The following is a 21,341-nucleotide window of genomic DNA, read 5'->3' as shown; positions in this document are numbered from 1 at the left end:
GGGCGGGGTGTCCGTCGGTCCTGGAGCGCCGGCCAGCTCTGCGGAAGTCGGGGCGGGTCCCAGAGGAGGGAGTCGGCCCTGGTGCTCTCCAGACCTCCCAGCCTTCCGAGGTGGGGCCGGGGCCGTGTGGGTGTCCCTCCAGAAGGAGGGTCCCGAGGCGTCTGTGGCTGCAGCCTGACCTCCCCGCCCGCGGGCACGAGGCTGTGGCCCCGCCCTCCCCACTGGCGTCTGTTCTGTGGCCGCCCGGGTCGCGGTTGGGAGGCTTTTAGCGTGCGTGTGTCCATGTGCGTGCCTATCTGTCTCTGTGTGTGTCTGCGTGTCTGTGCGTGTGTCTGCATGTCTGTGTGTGTGTCTTCGTGTCTGCCTGCGTGCGTGTGTCTGCGTGTGTTTCTGTCTGGGTGCGTGTGTCTGTCTGGGTGCGAGTGTGTCTGCGTGTCTGTCTGTCTATGTGCGTGTCTGTCTGTGTGCATGTCTGTGTCTGCATATCTGTCTGGGTGCGTGTGTCTGGGTGCGTGTGTCTGTGTGTCTGCATGTCTGTCTGTGTGTGTGTGTCCGTGTGTCTGTGCGTGTGTCTGCACGTGGAGACAGGCGTGTCTGACCCCGGCCGTGGCACCTGGCACGCCCACACTGCCCACTGCCCACGCCTTGTGCTGCGAGAATCTGCGCCTGGCTTGGGGCCCAGCTTCCCTGGCCGAAGGGGCGCCTGCAGGACACGGGCGAGCGCTTCCCCCGTCCCAGCGCTCGGGAGCTCGCAGACATCGCCGGCCCTTCCCTTGGGGTCATGTTTCTCATCTGTGTCGCTATCTTTCCTCCTCTCTGGACCAGAGAACACTTTGCAGCCCCCCGGCGGGAGGAGGGGTGTCCTCTGCAGATTCCTGCTCGCCAGGCTTGGACGGGCTCTCAGATGGGTGACTGGGCTGTCCCTTCCTTGTGCATGTGGAGACTGAACTGTGTCCCCCCCACAGGGCCAACCCGGGCCAGTGGGCCCCCAGGGGTACAGCGGCCCCCCCGGGCTGCACGGCTTCCCAGGACAGCCGGGCCACAAAGGCGACAAGGGTGAACGGGGCGCTCCCGGGATCACAGGACCCAAAGGAGACGTGGTAAGCTGTCCCGGGGCTGTCCCAGGGCTGGGTGGGGTGCGTGCCCCCGGGGCTGGGGTGGGGTCTGGGTGGGGGTGCAGGGCCTCCTTCCTAAGCTTCTTTGCCTTCTTTCCAGGGAGCAAGAGGCGTCTCTGGGTTCCCTGGAGCTGACGGAATTCCTGTAAGTTTTTATAAAATTCAACTTTTCAGACACCGCACACGGGCTCCGCGGCCTGCGGGACTGCGCGGGGCCGGGAGCGCCCTCCTGCGCGCGTCCGACCAGGCAGTGTGGCCCCAGGGCCCAGCCCGCGCACAGGCGCCCTCTGGAAACCTCCCACCTCCCGGGCTGGCTGCCCTGAGCAGCTGTGCGCGGCGTCTCGCGTGCAGACTGGGTCGGGCCGAGGGGGTGGGGACACCGCCGCCCCCGCTGTGCGCCTCAAATTCTTTGCAGCCACCACAAGAAAATGAGAAAACTGAAAGGCCTGGTTTGTCCGTGAGAAAATCTCAAAACGCAGTAAAACGTGTTTTTCTAACCTAGTTTACTTTACTGCTTGTGGCATAGAAAAATAAACAGAGGCCTGAGTCACGGCTGCTCCTCAGCACCCCCAGACTTCCCAGGCCCGCTTCCTGCACCCCCGCGGCCGCTGATCTCCCGTTCCGACGCGGGGGCCATCTGCCGCGGCCCCCGCAGGGCTCACGCTGACGCAGGCCGCCTGGACAAGGTGGCCACATTGGCCGGCGGTGAGCCTGCAGCCGCTGTCTGCTGGGACCAGGCAGACGCCTCGCCCCACACAGCTCCGCAGACGAGGGACGACACCTCCAGCCCCCAAGGTTCTTGCAGACCGCAGTCCAAGGATCGCAGGCTCAGGGCCAAACACATGGAGTCTCTCCCCACCTGCTGCCTGAGGCGGCGTCGCCTGTCTTGGCTCTCCTGCCCAGGGTCCGTTTCGTCTGCCAGAAGTTCAAACCTGAGCTGAGACGAGGGCTCGAGGGAGTGCGCCTGCCCCGCCTGAGGCAGACTCCGTCCAGATGCCCACTCAGAGCCGCTTGACATCACACCGGCGCGAGCAAGCACTCCCCGGGGCACCGGCGGAGCTGACGGTCCTGCGGGTCCCAGCACCAGGACGGCCCCAGTGGCGGGTGCTGCCCTCATCGCACCTCGGCCTCCGGGCATCCCTGAGCTGGGCCCGCAGCTGGGCCGCGTCTGCTGGACGCCCACCCCAGGCGGCGCTGAGCTCAGTGGCGCAAAGAGTTGGCATTTTTCTTTGAGACCGATTTCAAATGACCGAGGCCAATTCGAAGGGAGAGGCCAGCAGACGGACCCCTCGGGAGAGGAGCGGAGACATCAGCACACACCAGCGGGCGCCACGCGGACACCGGCGAGCGGACACCAGAGCCGCTCAGGACGCGGGCCGGGGTGGGCGGGGCTGCAGGCCAAAGTCCCCAGAGGCCTCCGCATCAAAGGCTCCCGGGCCCGAGTGCCTGCTCCAGCGCTGCCGGGCGCCCGGGGCCCAGGTGACGCGCGCCCTGCCCAGCACACGCCTGTGGCCCTAGTCAAGGCGGAGATGCCGGGTGCTGGCAGCGAGCACGGAGGCGGGCGCGTGTGCCCCATCCTCACCGTGGGGCGCAGTGGGGCCCGGGCACAGGCTGAGCGCCCCTCGGGAGCAGGAACCCAGAACCAGGCCGCCCATGCGCCCACAGCCCAGGCTGCAGACTCACTTGCCTGTCTCCCTGCAGGGACACCCCGGACAGGGCGGCCCCAGAGGGAGGCCCGGCTACGACGGCTGCAATGGCACGACGGGGGACGCAGGCCCGCAGGGGCCCTCCGGCACCGGGGGCTTCCCCGGCTCACCCGTGAGTACCGCACGGCAGCGCCACCTCGGGCCGCGGCACTGGTGGGGAAGCCCAGCGAGGCCATCGCCTGGGCCCTCTTTGGGGGGCTTCGGCTGCCGGGACCCTGTTTGGGAATGTCTTAGGGAGACGGAGTCGGCTGGGGGCTGCTCCCGTTTGCTGGACAGAGGGCAGCGTGCGGTCTTGGTCTTCATGCCTCAGTGACCCGGGAGCCCAGCCCAGCCGACGCTCCTGGGGGTGGGGGGGGGGATGCAGGAGTCCCTGGCTGGAGCAGGGTTGGGGGTGCTGAAAGTGAGATCCGGGAGCTTTCTCAGGAGATGTGGAAAACCACCCGCGTTATTCTTGCTGCACTGAATGTCAACGCACCTTTTGTTTTCCTACCCTGCATCTGGTTCTCTAGGGACCCCAAGGACCCAAAGGGCAGAAAGGCGAGCCCTACGCACTGTCCAGCGAGGAGCGCGACAGATTCAGGGTGCGTCTGCAGGGCAGGGCGCAGCGAGGGCCCCGTGCGGCTTTCCCACAGCGCCCCAGCCCCGGCCCGAGTGCGGTCGTGAAGTGGGAGCGCAGCGTGCCCAGGATGGCGGGGGTGCGCGGCCACGCCCGACCGCAGCGCCGGGTCCCTTCCAGGCATCAACTTAGTGAGCAGGCGGGCGGCCGCCCTCCCGTGCTGGGAGCCCCGTCACACCGCCGGTCCCGGGGGCGGCGTAGCATTGGCTGATTCAGGAAAATGCGCCAAATCCGAAGGTGCCCCAAACCCTCACCCCCCTCTCTTCTCCACCAGGGTGAACCCGGAGCGCCCGGGCTGGTGGGAATCCAGGTATGTTCCGTTTGTGTTAGAGACAGTTCCGAGCAGGCTCGACGAGCTCAGCGCGCAGGCGCCGTCCCCCCCTGACAGCCGGTCTTGTCTCCTGTCCGCAGGGCCCGCCTGGCCGCCCCGGGCCCGTGGGGCAGATGGGTCCCGTCGGCGCGCCCGGGAGACCGGTGAGTACCAGGCGCGGGTTCAGGCACACAGCGGTCGCCGTCAAGGGCGCCAGGGAGGGCCCTTCACACGCGGGGTGTGCTGAGACACCAGATAAACAGGCCCTGGTCACAGCGCAGCTTTTGGGGTGCAAAGTCAGGACTCTAAACTGTGATCACCAGGTCACTGCTGCCTGTGTCAAAGGCCAGCTTGGTGCTGGCCTTTTGCCCCTGCAGCCGTGTGTGAGCTCTCCTGGCCCTACCAGGTGACAGGAGGCTGTCACCCAGCAAGTGCAGCAAGGTCCACGGGGCAGTGGAGGAGACGGTGCACCTGGGCGTGGCCCCGAGGGCAGGGGGACCCCCAGCATGACTCTGGGTGACACTAGTTACTGTATAACAGTGGCTGACCACGTCCAGCCCGCTGGGGTCCCTGAGCTGAGGACCAGGCTGCAGCAATGCCGCCAGAGGAGGGACGGGGGCAGGTGTGGGCCCTGGCGCCCCGACGTGAAGCCCCTGGCTCCCGCACCGCATGCCCCCGATCTGTGTCTGGACTGTCCTCACGCAGCTCAGGGGACTGTGACCCGCAGCCACTGGGCCCCAGCAGATGTGGAAACATTCAACTCTGTGGGTGCACCTTTGGGGGCCACCAGCCAAAACTCAAGACAGTGCCCCACCCGTGGGGGTGCCCACAGCCGGGATCTGGGGTCCTGCAGGGACAGGCCAGGGCCAGCAGAGGGCAGGGAGCGCAGGGCCCACGCAGAGAGGCACTCCCGAAACAGCCCGGTAGCCAGAAAAGGCCTGAGAGCCCGCGCCCCCCACCCCGCCCGCGCTCACGCCCTGCCTCCAGGGGTGTCTGGCCCGTCCCTCCGCGCGGCCTTCCAGACGGACAGTGCCCAGCTCTCCCGGAGCTTCCTGCAGACGCCATCTGGCCCAAGGTAAAGAAAACATCTCATGGGCGTCTTTGTATTTGTACAGGGCCCCCCAGGACCCCCTGGACCAAAAGGACAGCCGGTGAGTGGGCTGCTGGGGGCGCCTTCGCGGTGGCGGGGACAGTCACACTGAGAACCACCTAGTAGGTGTCCAGGACTTGGTGCTGGGCACACCTGGACAGGGTGGCATTCAGACAGGCGGGTTTGCTGAAAGATTTGTTACTGCAAATCACTTCCAGATCCCTGCTGTTCTGTGGAAATCAAGCTGATCAGGGACACAGGTGGGGCAGTCGGGGCACCTTCCCACCCCCTGTGTTAACTTACAGGAGTGGAGCTGGGAGCTCTGGGGTTCGGGCAGGTGACGTTCTTCTCACCTGGATGTCGCCAGGTCCTGCCTGAGCCAGAGGCAGCCTCTAGGGGATAGTAGTGAGTGCAAAGCGCTGAGAGTGCCGGGCACACGCGACTGTAAATGCGGCGGGTGTGGAACGCCAAGCGCCCGTCCGGGAAACAGCCGGGCTGCTGCAGGTGGGAACGTGAGACGGCGCTAAGTGCCCTGGGATGGCAGGAGGCTCGTGAGGGAGACATCACAGCCCGGGCGGCGTGGAGAACCTTCTGGGACACTGCTCAGCCTGTGCCCAGTTGAGGGCCTGTCCCCAGCCTGCTCCAGCCCTGCCTGCGCCACGGAAGCTTCACTCCATGGCCTCCTGCGGACCTCAGCTGCCACCACTCGGCCCCTCTCCAGCTGGGGCTGCAGCTCATTAAGGCGGCTGCCCCCGCCCCCTCACCCGGGCCATCCCGCTGGGTGGGAACAGCCCGGAGCTGAGAGCAGTGGATGGAGGACAGGGAAGTGGCAGCTGAGCCTTGAGGTCACCTCGGATCCCCACTTGGCTGCGGCACAAACAGCCCAGGCCCAGCAGGTCCTTCCTGGTGCGAGGACATCGGCAAGGGCCGCAGGGCCCAGCCAGCTGCGTGCTGGGCCCGCCCGGCTTTGATTTCAGCTCCCAGCCAGTCGGGACGAGGCAAAAAAGCCTTTTTCAGTCCAGGGCCGTGTTTTCATTTCCAGGCGGGACCGGCTGGGACGGGGCGAGGGTGTGCTACGGAGGGAGGGCAGACGCGGCCCTGAGCACGCTGGGGTGGCGGGAGCAGCCCCCGCCCGCAGGCAGGCCCAGCCGGCTAATGTGACCTGCGTGGCCGCGGGCCTGGGGTCTCCCACGGCTCGAGTTTGGCATCAGGCCTGAGCCAGGCACCCGGCTGCCCCCACAAAACTGTCACAGACTCAGGAGTCACGGGGCTGGCTTCACCCCTTAGGGAAGACGGAAGGGCTGGCTGGGCCCCCAAACCTGGAGCCCTTGAAAGAGCAGGCGTCTAAAGCAATATAACAAGAGTTTTATTTGACGGTGATTATTGACTTTTCAAAACTTATAAAAATCATTTATCTTTTCAGGGCAACAGAGGACTTGGTTTTTACGGAGGAAAGGGTGAAAAGGTAACAGGCCGATAGCCCGGCCCCGCTTCTGTCCGTGTGGTGTGAAATCTGGGCTCACGCTCGTTTGCAGCTTGTTCACGTGTGGAAATAGCATTTGAAAAAGGCGGCGCTGTCTCCGGTGTCGGCGGCTCCCTGGCGGCTCCCGGGCGCGGGGCGGCACTGAAGGCGGCTGTCGGGGGTGGCAGGCCCACAGGCTTCGCGTCAGGCCCCCGAGTGCTTCTTGCCGAGGATAAAATGTGGGTGGAGCAGCCTCGCGCGCGCGTGTCTCCCAAGATGCTGCTTTGCATACACGACCCACCCTCCTGGCGAGGCGCGGGCAGCGGCGTCCTGTGGACACGGCTGTGTGGGCGCCCGTCCCGGGGAGTGGCGGCGTAACGCAGGGCACCCGCGCAGACCTGGCCCCCGAGCCCTGCGTCCTGGCACGGAGGCTCATCCCAAGGAGATGACTCCAGAAGCAGGTGTCGCCCCAACCTAACAGCCTCAGCAGCCTGGAGGCGTGAATCCCAAGCGAGTGTTGTGCAGACAGTTCCACACCAGGCCACCTGCTTTCCACAGGGGGGTTATATTCTGATGACGCGTGATGAGCAAAGGCAGAAACAAAGTGGCCATCCGGGGTGCTGTGATCTGCGCTGGGCAGTGCCTTTCCCTTTTTTAAGACCCTCCTTTTGCTAAACCCTCCTCAGGGTGATATGGGCCTGCCGGGGCCCAACGGGGTCCCCTCGGACATGGATCAAGACGCCATCAGCGGGCCCGAGAAGGAGACATTTGACCTGGAGCAGTACAAGGTGAGGCCGCAGGCGCCCCAGGTGCACGGGCGGGGGGGACTGCTGCCCGCTCAACCCATCCCGTGGACACACCTCCATCAGGGTGGCAAAGGGCAGGCACTGCTCTGCGGTCAGCGGGTGTGTCGGCCGCCCTTACTCAGCGCGGCGGCTAGACCACACGAGGGCCCGAGCCAGTCCTGACACCCCTGTCCCCGGCGCCCAGAGCAGGTGCAGGCTGCATGCACAGCAGTGTGTCGCATTTGATGAGCCCTGAGGGTTCGACTGGGCACGGATGGGAGCCCACCTGCCCTCACACAGCCCCAGCCCCCCGCCTCCAGCTCTGTGTCCACTGAGAGGGTTGCATTAACCCTGGAGAGCATCTGAGATGCCGGGAGGGGGCCGGTGCCATCCATGGGGAGCAAAATAGTACCCAATGTGGACTGTCGTCAGGTGCGCAGGGATCTGTCCACATGGGCTCGGTGCCCGGGTGGCAGGCAGCAGGCAGGGCCAGGGCCCAGGCTGGGCATCATTGCGGGCAGCCTCTGCCATCGGCTGGGGCCCTGGGCAGCAGCTGAGAGAGGAGAAGCCGCACAGCAGCCACCAGGAGCAGCTGTTGTCCAGTCTGAGTGTCCACAGGAGGCCCCGGGCAGGAGGGGACACGCTCCTGAGTCTCCGGGGCAGTCCGGCGCAACTCCAGCTGCTGGGGGTGACCTGACTGCCCAGGTTTGGGGCAGGCGGGGGCCTGGGCAGGGCTGAGATGCCCCCACTCCTGAGTCAGCTCCCCCTCTTTGCTGCTGCCACGTAGATGGGCGGGCCCCGGTGGGAGGGCCTGGAGGGTCTCGGCTCAGGCGGTGTCCTAGCCGGGGGGACAGAGGGCACACCGCCACAGCCACGCCCTCACCGGTTTAGACGCGGAAGCTGGCGCTGCTCTCTGAGGCCGCGTGCGCAGGGTTAACCCTCCAGATGCGCCGTTCCCCCCAGGCGTGTCGGCTCAGACGCTGCTCCGGGCCCCGCTGGCTCTGCCCGCCACAGGGGCGGTGCTCTCCCCGTGGCGAGGGGAGCCTGGGGAGCAGAGAGACAGCCTGGCAGCATCACAGACAGCACCGTGTCACTGAGACTGAGAAAATCCAGAAGAAATCGCCCGTTTTTCCCTTTGAATTTTGAAGGCATCAGATACAGACAACTTTGTTACATTGATTTATAAGGAGGGTTTAAAGTCTTATGAACCCTCGAAATCTGACTGCAGAACTGAGGCTGCCAGAGGGGGCAGGGGAGGGAAGCGCCTGGGCCTTGGAGGTGGGGGACGCACCGCTGGAGGGGGTCACTCTACGCCCCAAATCAAACAGTGTCACAAACAACTTCAAGACCGACCGCAGAACAGGCCGCGTCTCCGCCTCAGGCCCAGGCCCTTGGCACGTTTGCATGTTCTCGAATGGACGTGTTTCTCTTCTCGTTTGCTTCCCAGGGCGAGAAAGGCAGCGAGGGGGACCCGGGGAGAATAGTAAGTCACGCGCGGGGACGGCCCCCCCCAGCCCGGCTCAAGGCCCCTGCGGGTGGGCGGGGCCGGCCGGGGCGCGTGGTCCCGGCTTCCTCTTCGCGAAATAACAGCTTCTGAAGTTCCCAGAATGAACCCAAATCCCTGGAAGAGGCGGTGGGGGCTGGGGCGCCGGTCTCCACTCTCCTTGTCATGCCCGGGCCCCTGCGCCCCTTCCCATGTGTCCCATGATGCCGGGGTGGGTCACGGCCCGGCCCCAGAGCCGCCCCGCGCGGAGAACCAGGCCCGGCGCCGCCTCAGCCTCTCGTCCCCGCAGGGCCTGGACCTGAAGGGAGAAGAAGGCATCGTGGGCTTCCCCGGACCGAGGGTGAGTCCCCCGGCCTGGCCGGGCAGGCGTCGCTTCCCAGAGCGCGCGAGGGCACCGCAGAGCCAGCGGCTGGTGCGGCTGGCCGCCCGGGTGGCCTGGCAGGGAACGGTCACGGCAGACGCCGCCTGCACCCAGCACCTCACGCGCTGTCCTCTCCCCCGTTCCTTCGCATTTAAAAGGTGACTTAAAAGCATCACCTGAAAATATGATCTAAGCGACAAACAGAACTTGTAATGAAAAACATCCAAAGGGCAGAGATTTCCCTGCTCGCGCACACATCCCCCACCGCCCCCAGCACCCCAAGGGGGCGATGGTCCAGGGCCAGCTGGCCTCGCAGTGCCCCGCTGTGACCGGGCGGCGATGCGAACCCCGGCAGCGCGCGGACGGCACGGAGCTCACCGTCGCACGCTCATCTCCCGAACAAACCTGCAGGCCGACTGCAGCCCGCGGCGCTGGCTTCTCCCTGCCCTGAGTCCAGCGAATGTGCGGGGGGTGTGGGCGGGGCGGCTCCACCCACAGAGGCCCAGCCTCCTGCCCGCCGTCCTGCCACCTCCCGGCCCAGAGCCGAGGCCTCCCGGCCCGGCCCCAGGTCAGCCGGCCCCGGGTCAGCCAGTCCACCTGGCCAGAGACACACGGGCGGGGAGGCCATGCTGACCGTGCGGCAGCCGCCACCCCTGACGGGCCAGGTCACAACCTCTGACGCAAGAGCTCAGCTGTGGGAGCAGCGCCTGCCTGCGGGCCGCTCCCCTCCCCACGGGCGCATCTTCCTGAATTTCCCGGTGTCTCTGACTCGGGGTGCGGCGTGCGGGTGAGCAGACCCGTCTCCTCGCGGGAGGGCGCCCGCCATGGCCTGGGCCTTCCGCAGCGGGGGGGGGCTCTGCTCGGCCGGGGTCTGCCTCCTGGCGTGCCCCATCCCCTGGCTTATCCGTGGCCCCTCCAAAGGGAGAACGCTGTCCTGGCCATGCTCCGCCCTGTCCTTCCAAACGGCCCGGACGGCTCTGCCGGCCCAGACCTTCCCCCCTCGCTCTTGCCCAGTTGTCACCGCCTCTGTCTTCTGTCCCATCCAGGGCGCCCCTGGCTTTGACGGCGAAAGAGGCCTCCCAGGACAAAAGGTATGTTGGATCCTTTCTGCTGCTGCGCCTGCCCGCGCCCACAGCCCTTCCCGCCGGTCCTCGTGGGGGGTCGGGGGGACAGACCCTTTCAGGCTTCGGGGGGTCTCTCCAGGGATGGTGCGGCTCAGAGGTAAAGCCGCTGGCTCTGTAAACATGTGGGGGTTCAAAAGCAGTAGTTAGCATGAGAGATTATTTCTTTAATGAGGGGAAATGAGTTCTAAGTAGGGTTGCGATGCTCGGCCCGGGGTCCCCTGAGGTGCGGCGCGGCCCCCGGGGCGAGGGTGGACAGCAAGAGCCACAGGCGCCAACTGGGGAGAACAGGGAGACGCGCACGAGACGTGGGGCCTGGTCTCTGCAGCGGCAGCGGCAAAGCCGCTGGAAAAGCAGAAAGGAAGGGAAAGCTAGGAGTTAAAATCGAGCTGAGCGCCGTCAGCCACGCGTCACACGTGTGCTTCGCCGACGCCGACGCCGACTCCTCGGAGCCGCTCTGCAGAAGCCACCCCCGGCCGGGGCGGCGGACGGGGCGGGGCGGGTGGGGCGCTCGAGGACTCACCCGTGAAGGGGCAGAGGGTGGAACTGTGGGCACGTCTTACATGGCACGATGGAGATAAGTGACTCAACACCGAGCGTCTTCCTTGCAGGGAAGCAGAGGACCGGATGGCTACCAAGGGCCTGACGGACTGCCTGGACCCAAGGTGAGGCAGCCCCGGGCAGTCGCCCCTGCCCGCCCGCGCTGGATGCCGGGTGACGTGCACAGGGCCGGTGGCGGCGCAATTCCCAGCCTGCTCCTGGGGCAGGGAAGTGCATGGGGGCAGGCAGGGCCCGGCGGAGGAGGCCAAGACCACCTTGCCTGGTGACACGGCCGAGGGGCCAAGAGGCCCAAGAGGCTGGGGGGGAGAGGGGGGTGCAGTTGGCCGGCCAGACAGGCCCTGCCTGCTGGGTGGGGCGCAGCTTGGGGGGCCATGGTCAGCCCTCGTGAGGCTCACCTGAAAATGGGGCTCAGCGCAGTGGCCAGTCCTCTCAGGGGGTCCCTGCTGCTGAGTGGCAGGGCCTGGGGCAGGTCGTCAGAGGGGCAGGAGGTACCTCCTGGCCACGGTGGGGCCTGGACTCAGGGCTGCAGCGCAGAGGCCCAGCCTGGCCCCAGAGCGGGCAGCTCAGGTCACGGCCCATGTTACTGTCAGGGCTGGAAAGGCCTCACCATCCACCTGTTTCCTCCTCTTTCTCCAGGGAGAAGCGGGCGACCGCGGCCCCCCGGGCCCACCCTCCTTCTTGCCCCACCCGTCCCTGGTCAAAGGTTGGTGTGCGGCTCTCCCCGCGGGGCCCAGGACAGGCTTCTGCTAGGGACACAGGGGCATGAGCTTGCGAGGACGGCTCTCCAAGTGGGCACACAAGGGCACAGCTCCCCGGGCGTGCTTCCACCCCACGTACCCCAAGTGGGTTCGGGGCTGCCGTCTGTCACCGAGGAAACCCCGTCTTCGGCCCCCGCTCCCTTCCCAGGCCCCTTGCTCATTCTTCTCAAAGGCTCCTCCAGGCTGATGCCCCCTGGGGCCAGCTGAGGGGCCTGACGGCGAAGGTGGTCTGGACACATCCAGGCCCAGGTACAGGTCCAGGCAGCGGAAGCCCAGTATTTACACCTGAGCCTCCACGGGGAGGCCCCCCTCCCACAGCGGACCCTGACGAAGGGTTTCCGTGGCTGCGGCTAATGCCCCACTGGCTTTCAGCCCGCGTCCAGTGTGCGAGGGCCGGCTGGCAGGCGCGGGGTCCACAGCGACAGTCTCTGACCTCCTTGAATGTTTGCATAGTCAGGGTTTGAGCAACAACAGCATCTGCGCCCCTGCTCTGAGCGCCCCTGTGTTTGTTTATGGCGCCAGGTTAGAGGAGACTCTGGGAGGGCCGGGCGCTCCGCTGTGGTCTCTGCTGGCCCCCAGGGACTAGAGTGCAGGCCACGGTGCCCAGTGGGTGCCCGCCTGCACAGCAGCGATGTCCGGGCTAGCACTCAGGACAGGTGGGATTTTTTTAAAAAGGGATTTTTTTTTTTTCTGCAAGTAGAGTCTCCCCTGCTTCCTGCACAGAGGCTCATGCTTGCCCAGCTCGCGTGTCGGCGGGCGAGTCACAGCTTGTGATGGGCACTGGCTGTCAAGGGTCCAGGCCACTAGTGCTCCCAGGGCAGCTGTGCCCCCCATGCCCCGCCGGGGAGCAGCCCTGGGCCCCCCGCCATCCGAGGCCGCAGCACAGCAGCTTAGCATGAGTGGGTTTGGGGATCAGAAATGCTGCTTTTAAGACTTTCGGAACATAATTAATCCTGGAGGCATCTCTGATGTTTTTTGAAAGTGTCACTGACTGTGAGCCTGGAATTCTTTACTTTCTCCTCCCTGTACTCCTGAAAACCACACCAAGAAGGTGGGTGGCTCAGAAATTCACATCCCCAAGGCAGGTTAGCAATGCCGAGGCCGTCGAGCCGGTTGCAGGAGAGCTGGGTGGCTCGCCCAGCACTTTCCAGGCCTTCGAGTGGGAGGGTGACGGGCAGGAAAGGAAAGCAAGCCTCTCTCCGGAGTCCTGCGTGGGAGCTGGCCTGCAGGCGAGGGAGGGGAACTCTGGCTTTAAACAAAGGCTTGCAAGTTACCTTGGAGCAGGCAGCCCCCAGGCAGGCGGGTCTGCCTCTTGCCTCCTCATCCACCGAGCGTGGCTGGCGGGAGTGCCCCTGGCTGGCGGGGGGTGCGCCGCGGGCCGGGCTGCCATGTGTGTGGTTCTGACCGCCCTTGCTGACTGCCTGACCCTGTCCACCTTTGAGATGCCGGCCCCACTGGGCCGCTGGAGGGTGGGGGCCACACTAAGATCAGCTGCCCGCCCTGCCGGGGGCAGCCAGCCTAGGCACACCGGGGTACACAGTGAAGCAACACCCACAGACCCTCCCTATAGCAGTGGTGGCTTCCGGCCATCGCAACCCCATGGGCCCAGCGTCGCCCCTCGTCCCTCCCACATATCCCGGAAACATGGGTGGCACAGGGAAGCATTCACACCGCCCCGGCGCAGCCCCCACCAAGCCACCCACTCAGGCTCCTCTGCAGCCTGACCTGGCTCACCTGCTCCCTGGCCCTCCAGCCCAGACCCCGCCGGCCCTGGCCCCTGCTCCCGGCCTTCAGCTGGCCCGTCCCCGCCCCTGCGCCCTGCTCCCTGTCTCCCAGACGCCACCCCTGCCTGACGTCCAGCCTCGGGCCACCTTCCCCGTGAGGCCTCCGTCCGCACCCCAGCGTGTGATCAGCGCCGGCCCGCCCTCTCTGCCCCGCTCCCACGCCTCCTCCGCGTCGGGCTCCCCAGTGACCACCCACCCTTTGGAAGCTCCCACAGCTGCGTGCACCTGCGCCTGCCTGTGGTTTCATAACATCCCCAGGACCCGTGTCCCCCCACTCGACTGACACCAGCTCCTCAGACACCTGCCTGGGTCAATGTTCACAGCCACGCACGCCTCCCACGCTGTCGTGACGGGCACCAGACAAGGGTCTCGTGCTGACGGTGGCATCTGTCTCGGTTCCAGGTGCCAGAGGAGACCCAGGATTTCCAGGGGTCTATGGGGAGCCAGGGAGTCAGGGTCAGCCAGGAGACCCCGGTCCACCAGGACTCCCCGGCACACCCATCAGCCTCGAAGGTAATGTGGTTGTGTGGGAGGAGCTAAGAGCGAGGGTGGCCCGGCCCCCACAGACCCGGCCTCCAGCCCCTTGTAGGCCCGGCTCCTGGTGCAGTTCTTGCCCAACCTAAGGCCGGCGGCTGTCGGGGTCTCACATGGGTGTCCTTGGCCCCCCAACAGTGTTGGCCCCCGGGGTTAGGCCCCAGTGACTGGGAAGCAGCTTGGGGGCGCAGAGAGCCCAGCAATCCTCAGGTCGTCTTGCTGACAGCAACTCTCAGCTGTTATGGGGGGGAGGTGGTTTCTAAAGTCAACAGATGGTGGTAAAACTTGCCGACGGAGCCCTCCCAGGCCGGCCGGCCCTGCCATGTCCCCCTTGGGTGGGGATGCAGCCGCCACCCGCCAGGAGCCCAAGTTTCATCCTGCAGTGTTTGCTCTTGGACCCACAGATGACAAGAGAGGCTTCCCGGGCGAAATGGGACCCAAAGGCTTCATAGGAGAACCAGGCATCCCTGCACTGTACCCCGGCCCACCAGGGACGGACGGACGACCCGGATTCCAAGGCCCACCCGGCCCCGCTGGCGACCCCGGGCCAGATGGTGAGTGAGGAGCCACCAGGCGGGGTGCCTGGGTCTGGATCAGAATCTGACTTGGGTTTCCCACCACTTAACCCGGGCACAAATGTGGTGGGTGCCGGGGTGCCAACAGGTTAGGCTGGCGACAGGCAAAGCAGTGTCCCTGTGGTCCCTGCAGACACACCAGGCTGGCGAGCGGCGCCCAGCCAGGTCCGTGCAGAGAGCTCCACGCTCCCAGTGGCCCTCGCAGCCGTGCTCCACGGCGTCCTGGCCAGACTGGGCAGGTGCCGCCTGAGGGTGGCAGCAGCCACGACAGACAGGTGGCTGTGCTGTCTGGAAGGAAGTAGCAGCCACTGGCCAGGGCTGAGGGACACTGGGCAGCCGGGCCCACTCCAGTCGGACCCCCCACCCCACCCCACGCTCCAGGCCGCAGCCCCAGCCCGCACCCGCCCGGGAGCCTGCGTCAGAGACGGACACTCTGGGCAGCTTCCGCTTTAAACAGCGGCCTCCTGGCGGAGGCTGGACGGTTGCGGCACTGGAAGAAAAAGAGGCCGTGAGCCCTCCTGGGCCACATTGGGCAGCCCCTTTTCAAAACACTGACTTTAAAATCCCCGACATCCTCCCAAGAATCTCTGACAGCCCCTCATTCGGGCGAGAGGGTCGTGTTTGCCGGCGGGCGCTGTTTGGTTTCTGCTGAATGTCAGAGCCTCGGGCCGGAGTTCCTGCGGGAGCCCGCTCTGTCCCCGGGGAGCGTCTTCCATGAAAACGCGGCCGTGTCTGCTCCCACTCCGTCTGTCTGCGGCCGCGCTGCTTCCCAGTTCTCAGTTGGCAAAAACAGGATCTCGCATTCTCGGGGGGAACTTTAGGTGCAGCTGTTTCCCTGGAGTTTGCCAAATAGCTGGAGGGTGTTATCGTGACTATTCTCTATTATCCTGGAAGTAACATTTATTACGGGGTCATCTGGAATGGGTGCTAAGTTTCCAGAATGTTGTGTTTCCCAAGTAAGTAAGATCTGTTGGAGTTTCGTGGCAACAGAATACGAAGTGTTAAAAGTAAAGGCCCAAAAGCAGACCTCTTCGAAGGCCGCTGCTAGGAGGCCATCGTCGCTGCTGTCCTGCCACCACGTCCTGTCCGCGGACACGGAGCCTGACCTGCTCATGACTGTGTGACGGCCTAACAGGTGTCTGCACAGACGCGCGGATGCCTGTCCCCGGAGTGGACGAGGGGAGATTTATGGCAGGCCTGGCATGGTGGCCCATAAATTTATCAGCAAAAATGTTAGTGCCTGCAACTTAAGTTCTCCTGGAAATATTTATCTTACCCCAGGAGACACACTGTTTCCAAACCACCTATTTTTGAAAACAATCTCTGCCAGGAGAAAACAGCCAACATAAGGGCCTTTAAAAACATGTTTGTGAGTAATCAGGAGCGCTCATCAGTGACCCTGAGCCCACGGAGTTGGACTTTTCTCCTGGAACGAACTTGTTGGATTCTTTCCTTGTTAACTGCAGCTCGTCTGTTCTAGACGTTTCTGCTGATAAAACCCAGAATGTTTAGTCTCTGCAGTCCCCGCAGAATCCACCCGCGAAGCCCGTGTTCTCCGCGCACTTGCGCTCCGCCCGCCCCGCCCCAGCGCGGCAGTGCCGTGGCCTGGAACAAGCCAGAATGGTGCCTGCTGCCGCGGCCGCTGGCAGGAAAGGCGTGTCCAGCAGTGAGCTGCGTTCCCCGTCGTTTGAAATCATGAATTCATTCGATAAAGAAGCAGCCGGGGTGGGGGCAGCCACGCCATCTCTCATGGCGGCGTCTGGGGACGCTGAGGAGCCCACAGCCCCTCCGATTGAAAACTCTGCCATCTTGACCTCTGTGGTCAACAGCCACCCACAGGGCCGCACGGCCCAGCCCAGGGTGGACATGCCCCGCCGGTCACCACTGACGCTGGAGTCCCCGGCCTCCCGGGCCTGGGTGCAGCAGCGCCCCCTCACCCCACCCCGCTGCCCGGAGCCCTGCTGTCCTGCCCGCCTTGGGTGCTGAGGCCGTTCTTTTAGAGACTCCTCTGCTGCTGGCTCCCCTTCCGCCCATCCAGCTGGGCGTGTTGGGGCGTGGGCCCGTCTCACTGGGGGCGCGCGTCCCTCCTCGTGAAGTTGAGGACGAGTCACTTGCCGACCTGCCCTCGCTGCGCTGCCTGGTTCTGGGTCCTGAGCTCCCCACTCGGGCCAAGTGTCCAGGGAGGGCCCACGCGGACCCCCATCACCGCGCCCCGCCCAGTGCACCATCCGAGCCTCTGCTTGTCCACAGCCCCACGCCCCCAATCCTCACAGCACCCCCACGTTCTCCCGCCAGCCCTCACAGCCGGTCTGCATACTTCCCCCAAGCCCCTGCCTACACCGCAGGGTCTACACCGGCAGGGCGAACGTCCTTTACCTGTAATCACATCGTAACTTCCCTCCCGGAAGGCGACCCGGTTCCTGCACCTGTGGCCTGGTGCCCCACCCCTTCACTGCCACCCCACCGTGCACCCTAGTCCCCTTGGCACCCCTCCCGAGTCACTGGCTTCCGTCCTACCCGGAGACTCTGGCTCCCCCTCTCTGGAGCCCCCCCCCCCCGTCCACTGGTTGGCTCTCTTGTTCTTGAGATCTTCACTTCTGCACGGCCTCCTTGGGGACCCTCACGGCCCCAGCTGTAAGCGGGTCTCTCCTGCACTCTCTGATGGCCGCCACGGTCACCGATCGACCCACGCTTGCCCTGGGTCTGCATCTAAGACGCCGTTACCACGGCAAACAGCGCCCAGCGCCATGAACACATGAGCACAGTCCCAGTGACCATGGGGTGGCCACATCCCCGGCACAGGCTCGCTGCCTCCCCTAAAGGCAGGGAGCTCCCCGGGGCCCCCGACATTCAGGCCCCAGAGCCGTTTTCCACACAGAGAACAAAAGCCTTTTAAATTGGGTGGCAACATGTATGTTGGGGGCTGTCCCGTGGGGCTGTCCCGGGTGCAGCAGGAAGGTCGAGGAGCGGGACCTGCCGCCCCCACGGCACGTGGGTGTGTCCAGAAAGGCACGCCCAGCCCTGCCACAAGGCGGCGCTCTCCCTGGCGGGATGGGGAGCCCGGAGTACCCTGAGGGGGCGGGAGGTGAGCGGGCGGCAGCCAGGGTGGACCGTGACCCCGCGGCTCACAGGGGCTGGCGTCCTCATGCGAGGGGATGCGGCGGGGGCAGCACAGGGAGCCGAGCTGGTCTTCACATCGTTCATGGTTCCGTCTGGGGCTTGGTTTCTCCCGGCCTGCCGGGGACGGGCCTCAGCGCAGAAGTCAGTTATGGGTGAAGATTGAAACCCGTCTTCGGAGTCCGTGTTCCTCAAAAGAGAAGACGTGGCCCTGGATTCTGAGGAAACTGGGCCACGGGTCTGGGGGCGCCAACAGCACGTGCTTCTCTGGGAAGTGGTTTGGGAGCGAGCTGGGGCGTGACCCCAGGCAGGAGGGGTGGCCTCAACCCACCGCCGCGGCTGGGCAGGTCCATGGGCACTGACCACCCTGTGCTTCCCTCTCCAGGCTACCTGTTTGGCCTTAAAGGATCGACGGGGCGGGTGGGCTACCCCGGTGCCTCTGGATTCCCCGGCGCCCGCGGACAGAAGGGCTGGAAAGGTGAGCTGCGCCGGCTCCGCTCCCTCTGAAATGAGAGGCCTGTCCGCGGCCAGCACCCCGCCCGCACTGCTTCCCTGCAGCTGAGACGGCAGCCCCAGCTCCGCTCTCGGAGCCCCTGGTCGCGCCACCACCGCCTCCTTCCTGGGCGCAGAGCAGGGGTGGGGACAGAGGAGGCGATGCGACTCCTCAGCCTGAACCCCAGGGTGGCCAAGGGCCCTCCCCTGAGTGCTTGTCGGGCCGTCACCCCAGAAATCCCAGGCTCAACTCCCTGCATGCGGGCCAGCCGCCCATGGGATGCCAGGCGCGGCTATCCCTCTCCGCCGTGATGGCCCTGCTCCTGGCCAGTGTGGGCAGCACTTCCCAGTGCTTACCAGCCCCTGCCCTCCCGGTGTGCGTGGGTGCTGAGGCGCTTCCACGCCCCCAGGCACCCTCTGTGGATGGGCCTCGGCAGGGTCAGGCACTGGGCAGCTAGACCGCCCATCTCCCCAAGCATCAGTGTCACCTGTGCCCTGGGGACCCCACCCACCCCCAGCGCCGGGCTCCCTGGCCCAGCCACGGCAGACAGAGAGGAGGGGCCTGCTTCTTCCCTGCCCACCGTGACCTTGGCCTCCCAGCTCTTGCCAGGCCACCCCCGCAGCTCCCCTCCCCAGCCTCTGGGCCCCAGCTCCCCTCCCCAGCTCCTCCCTGGGCCCTGAGTGGGGACCCTGCGGCACCTGCACCAACCCCTCAACATCCCTGCATGCCCCTCGGGCCCGCCCGCACCCCCACTGCAACCGGACCAGTGCCAGCTTGTCCCAGGAGATCCCGTGTCCCAGGGGTGCCGGGGTGCAGCGACTCACACACCTTGTCTTAGCAATGAGGGCCCCCTAGGCCAGGTTGAGACCAGCGTGGGCGGCCTGGGCGGGCGTGGCCCCGGTCAGAGGGTGAGCGACACTCAGGACTAACCAGCGCCCCTCCCCGGCCCTCCCCCTCGCAGGCGAATCCGGGGACTGCAAGTGCGAGGACGGGGACGTCAGGGGGCTCCCGGGGCTGCCCGGACCCAAGGGCTTTCCAGGCTTCAACGGCGAGCCGGGGAGGAAAGGAGGCCACGGAGACCCCGGCCAGCACGGCATCCCTGGGTTCCCCGGGTTCAAGGTGAGTGAGCAGTGGCCGAGGACCAGTCCCTCCCGGGGCTGAGATGGCAGCGGTGCGCACCCCGTGCCAGCGTCCCCCAGCCGCTGGACCCCGAGGGCAGGACCCCCCAAGCCCCCGCCGGGCTGGGCTGTCGCTGACCGGCCGCAGGGGACGCTGGCCTGGGCCTGGAGAATGTCACCCTCCCTGCGAAGAGCTGGATCAATAAATCAAGCCTCTGTGGAATGTCCCGGGGGGATGGCGCCCGCCATCACGCCTGGCATTCCGTTTACTTAGTCAACTTAAAAACTCCCTAACTCGGGCCTCCCCGGTGGCGCAACGGTTGAGCGCTGGGTTGCGAAGCTGCCCGCAGCCTCTGCGACGCCGGTTCGATTCCCGGCTGCTCCCCGGCCACCGGAGGAGGGTCCCACATGGCGCACAGACCTCTCCTGCCGCCCGCTGCTCCCCTCAGCAGTGTGCTTCGGTCCTTCTGCCTGCTCTGCTCCCCGCTCTGGTGAATTCTCTCACCCTCCCGCGCTTCTGACTGTACCCAGTGCTTGTATAAATAAATAAAATAAAAATAAATCTTTAAAAAAAAAAAAAAAAAAACTCCCTAACTCTCGCGAATAGCAACCCCCAAGCTCTGCCCAAAGCTGATCTCACACCTCCAAGTACATTCGGGCTCATTCACTCGCTGCTCTGCTCGTCCGGGACGTGACCTCAGCAGACCTCACAGCCCAAGTGTGAGCGTCCCTGCGCACATGCCCTTCAGAGTCTGGTTTTCCAGCCGCGAGACAGCCTGTCCCGAGTACGCGCAGGGGGCGGTGACGGGGCTGCCTCTGTCACCCGCTGGCCAGAGCAGTCGCTGCAGCTCCCAAGCTGTGTCAGCCTCGCAAGGTTAGGGCTTCCTCCCCGGGCTTTCTTGAGACCGACTCTGGCTCGACTGCCCAGGACGGTGCAGCCTCTGCAGTGAGCTCTGGGGCGGCTCCTGCTGCTGGGTCGGGGCCCAGGATCTGAGCAGGAGACGCCTGCGTTCCCCGCCCAGCCTCACGCGGCCACCTCCACACCCGCTGAATTCTTCAGCATTAAACACCCGGCTCCTCCGCCTCTCCGGCCACATCCAAGTGCTCAGTAGCATGGACGGTCCCGACTGGGCCTGGCCGGAACCACAGAAAGGTCCCTGGACGCCAGGCTTGCCGAGCCCACGGCCCTCGGTTCCAACAGCCGGCAAACGGCTCTCCCGGGCCCGCGTGCAGGTGAGGACGCTCGTGTTTGCTTCCGCAGGGAGCTCCTGGGGCGAGCGGCCCTCCGGGGCCCAAAGGCGCGAAGGGAGACTCCAGAACAATCACCACCAAAGGTCAGTGCCCCGTGGCAGAGCGGCGTGTGGATGGGGAGCCCGCCACGGCCGCCCGGGCTCACACTGCCGACCCCCCCAGGTGAGCGTGGACAGCCGGGGATCCCGGGCGTGCCGGGCCTGAAGGGAGACGACGGCTTCCCGGGGCGTGCCGGGCTCGACGGCTTCCCGGGCATGCCGGGGCCCCCGGTGAGTCCCCCCGGGTTCTGGGGCTCTGCGCGAGCGAGCAGAAATCCCCCGCGGTGAGAGAGGGGGCGCCGGCCGCAAGCCCAGACCACAAGTCAGGCAGGGTCGGGTGGTTTCTGTGGCTGCCGGACCCGGGGCTGACGGTCGGGGCACCAGCCACCTGGCTCCGGACCCTGCGCCCCTCCCCACCCGGCGTGGTCACAGGCCATGCTTGGCCTCCGCCTCGGACGCGCCCCTGGCTCGTCCCAACGCGAGCCTCCACCCCTCAGCGGCGCCTCAGCCCTGCGCCCCGCGCTCGGCCGCGCACGTGGTGTCATGGGAGAAAACGCCCCCCGCTACCCGGAGCCGCCGCTCTCACCGCAGCTCCCCTGGGGCTCAGGCGCCCCACGCAGGGCGCTGGGCGTGGGCAGAGGGCGCCTGCCGCGGTGCTGCTTGCGGCTGAAGTGAACGTGCGGTCGCTTCACCCACCGAGGGGCTCACTGGCTCCGCCATCTGCCCGCCCGGCCCGCGGCGCAGACGCCAGGACGGGGAGGCGGCCCTGCGGCTGCCTGTGTGGTGAGAGGGAACCATCTTCACTAGGGCGACGGCATCAAAGGCCCCCTTGGGGACCCGGGTCTCCCCGGAGTTCCGGGCACCAAGGGCATCCCAGGAGAAAGGGGACCCCCCGGATTCGGCTTGCCGGGCCCCAAAGGCGAGCGTGGATTCCCCGGAGACGCCGGCTTACCTGGACCACCAGGCTTCCCCGGCCCCCCCGGCCCTCCCGGCCCCCCAGGACCAATCGGTGAGGAGGGGTCTTCCTCTCAGCTGTGCGCCC

The 21,341-nt window shown here is 66.0% G+C and overlaps 1 protein-coding gene across 1 annotated transcript in view; it reads left to right on the top strand.

Annotated features, from left to right (window-relative positions):
• Nucleotides 1–21,341, top strand: part of COL4A2 (collagen type IV alpha 2 chain) — a 208,914-nt gene that overhangs the window by 169,673 nt on the left and 17,900 nt on the right. Inside the window, exons 4-24 of the mRNA XM_054701485.1 lie at nt 966–1,100; nt 1,216–1,260; nt 2,817–2,933; nt 3,331–3,402; nt 3,712–3,747; nt 3,849–3,911; nt 4,863–4,898; nt 6,261–6,302; nt 6,986–7,087; nt 8,532–8,567; nt 8,878–8,928; nt 9,996–10,040; nt 10,682–10,735; nt 11,268–11,334; nt 13,576–13,686; nt 14,112–14,261; nt 17,785–17,877; nt 18,854–19,011; nt 20,272–20,344; nt 20,424–20,530; nt 21,107–21,308. Coding sequence (XP_054557460.1) covers nt 966–1,100; nt 1,216–1,260; nt 2,817–2,933; nt 3,331–3,402; nt 3,712–3,747; nt 3,849–3,911; nt 4,863–4,898; nt 6,261–6,302; nt 6,986–7,087; nt 8,532–8,567; nt 8,878–8,928; nt 9,996–10,040; nt 10,682–10,735; nt 11,268–11,334; nt 13,576–13,686; nt 14,112–14,261; nt 17,785–17,877; nt 18,854–19,011; nt 20,272–20,344; nt 20,424–20,530; nt 21,107–21,308 — 1,795 coding nt within the window. The remainder of the gene's footprint in view (nt 1–965; nt 1,101–1,215; nt 1,261–2,816; nt 2,934–3,330; nt 3,403–3,711; nt 3,748–3,848; nt 3,912–4,862; nt 4,899–6,260; nt 6,303–6,985; nt 7,088–8,531; nt 8,568–8,877; nt 8,929–9,995; nt 10,041–10,681; nt 10,736–11,267; nt 11,335–13,575; nt 13,687–14,111; nt 14,262–17,784; nt 17,878–18,853; nt 19,012–20,271; nt 20,345–20,423; nt 20,531–21,106; nt 21,309–21,341) is intronic.

This window comes from Talpa occidentalis, unplaced genomic scaffold, assembly GCF_014898055.3.
Source record: "Talpa occidentalis isolate TD23 unplaced genomic scaffold, MPIMG_talOcc4v2.1 talOcc4.5, whole genome shotgun sequence".
Lineage (NCBI taxonomy): Eukaryota > Metazoa > Chordata > Mammalia > Eulipotyphla > Talpidae > Talpa > Talpa occidentalis.
Note: the sequence above shows the minus strand (reverse complement) of the source record. Positions and strands in the feature narration are given on the sequence as shown.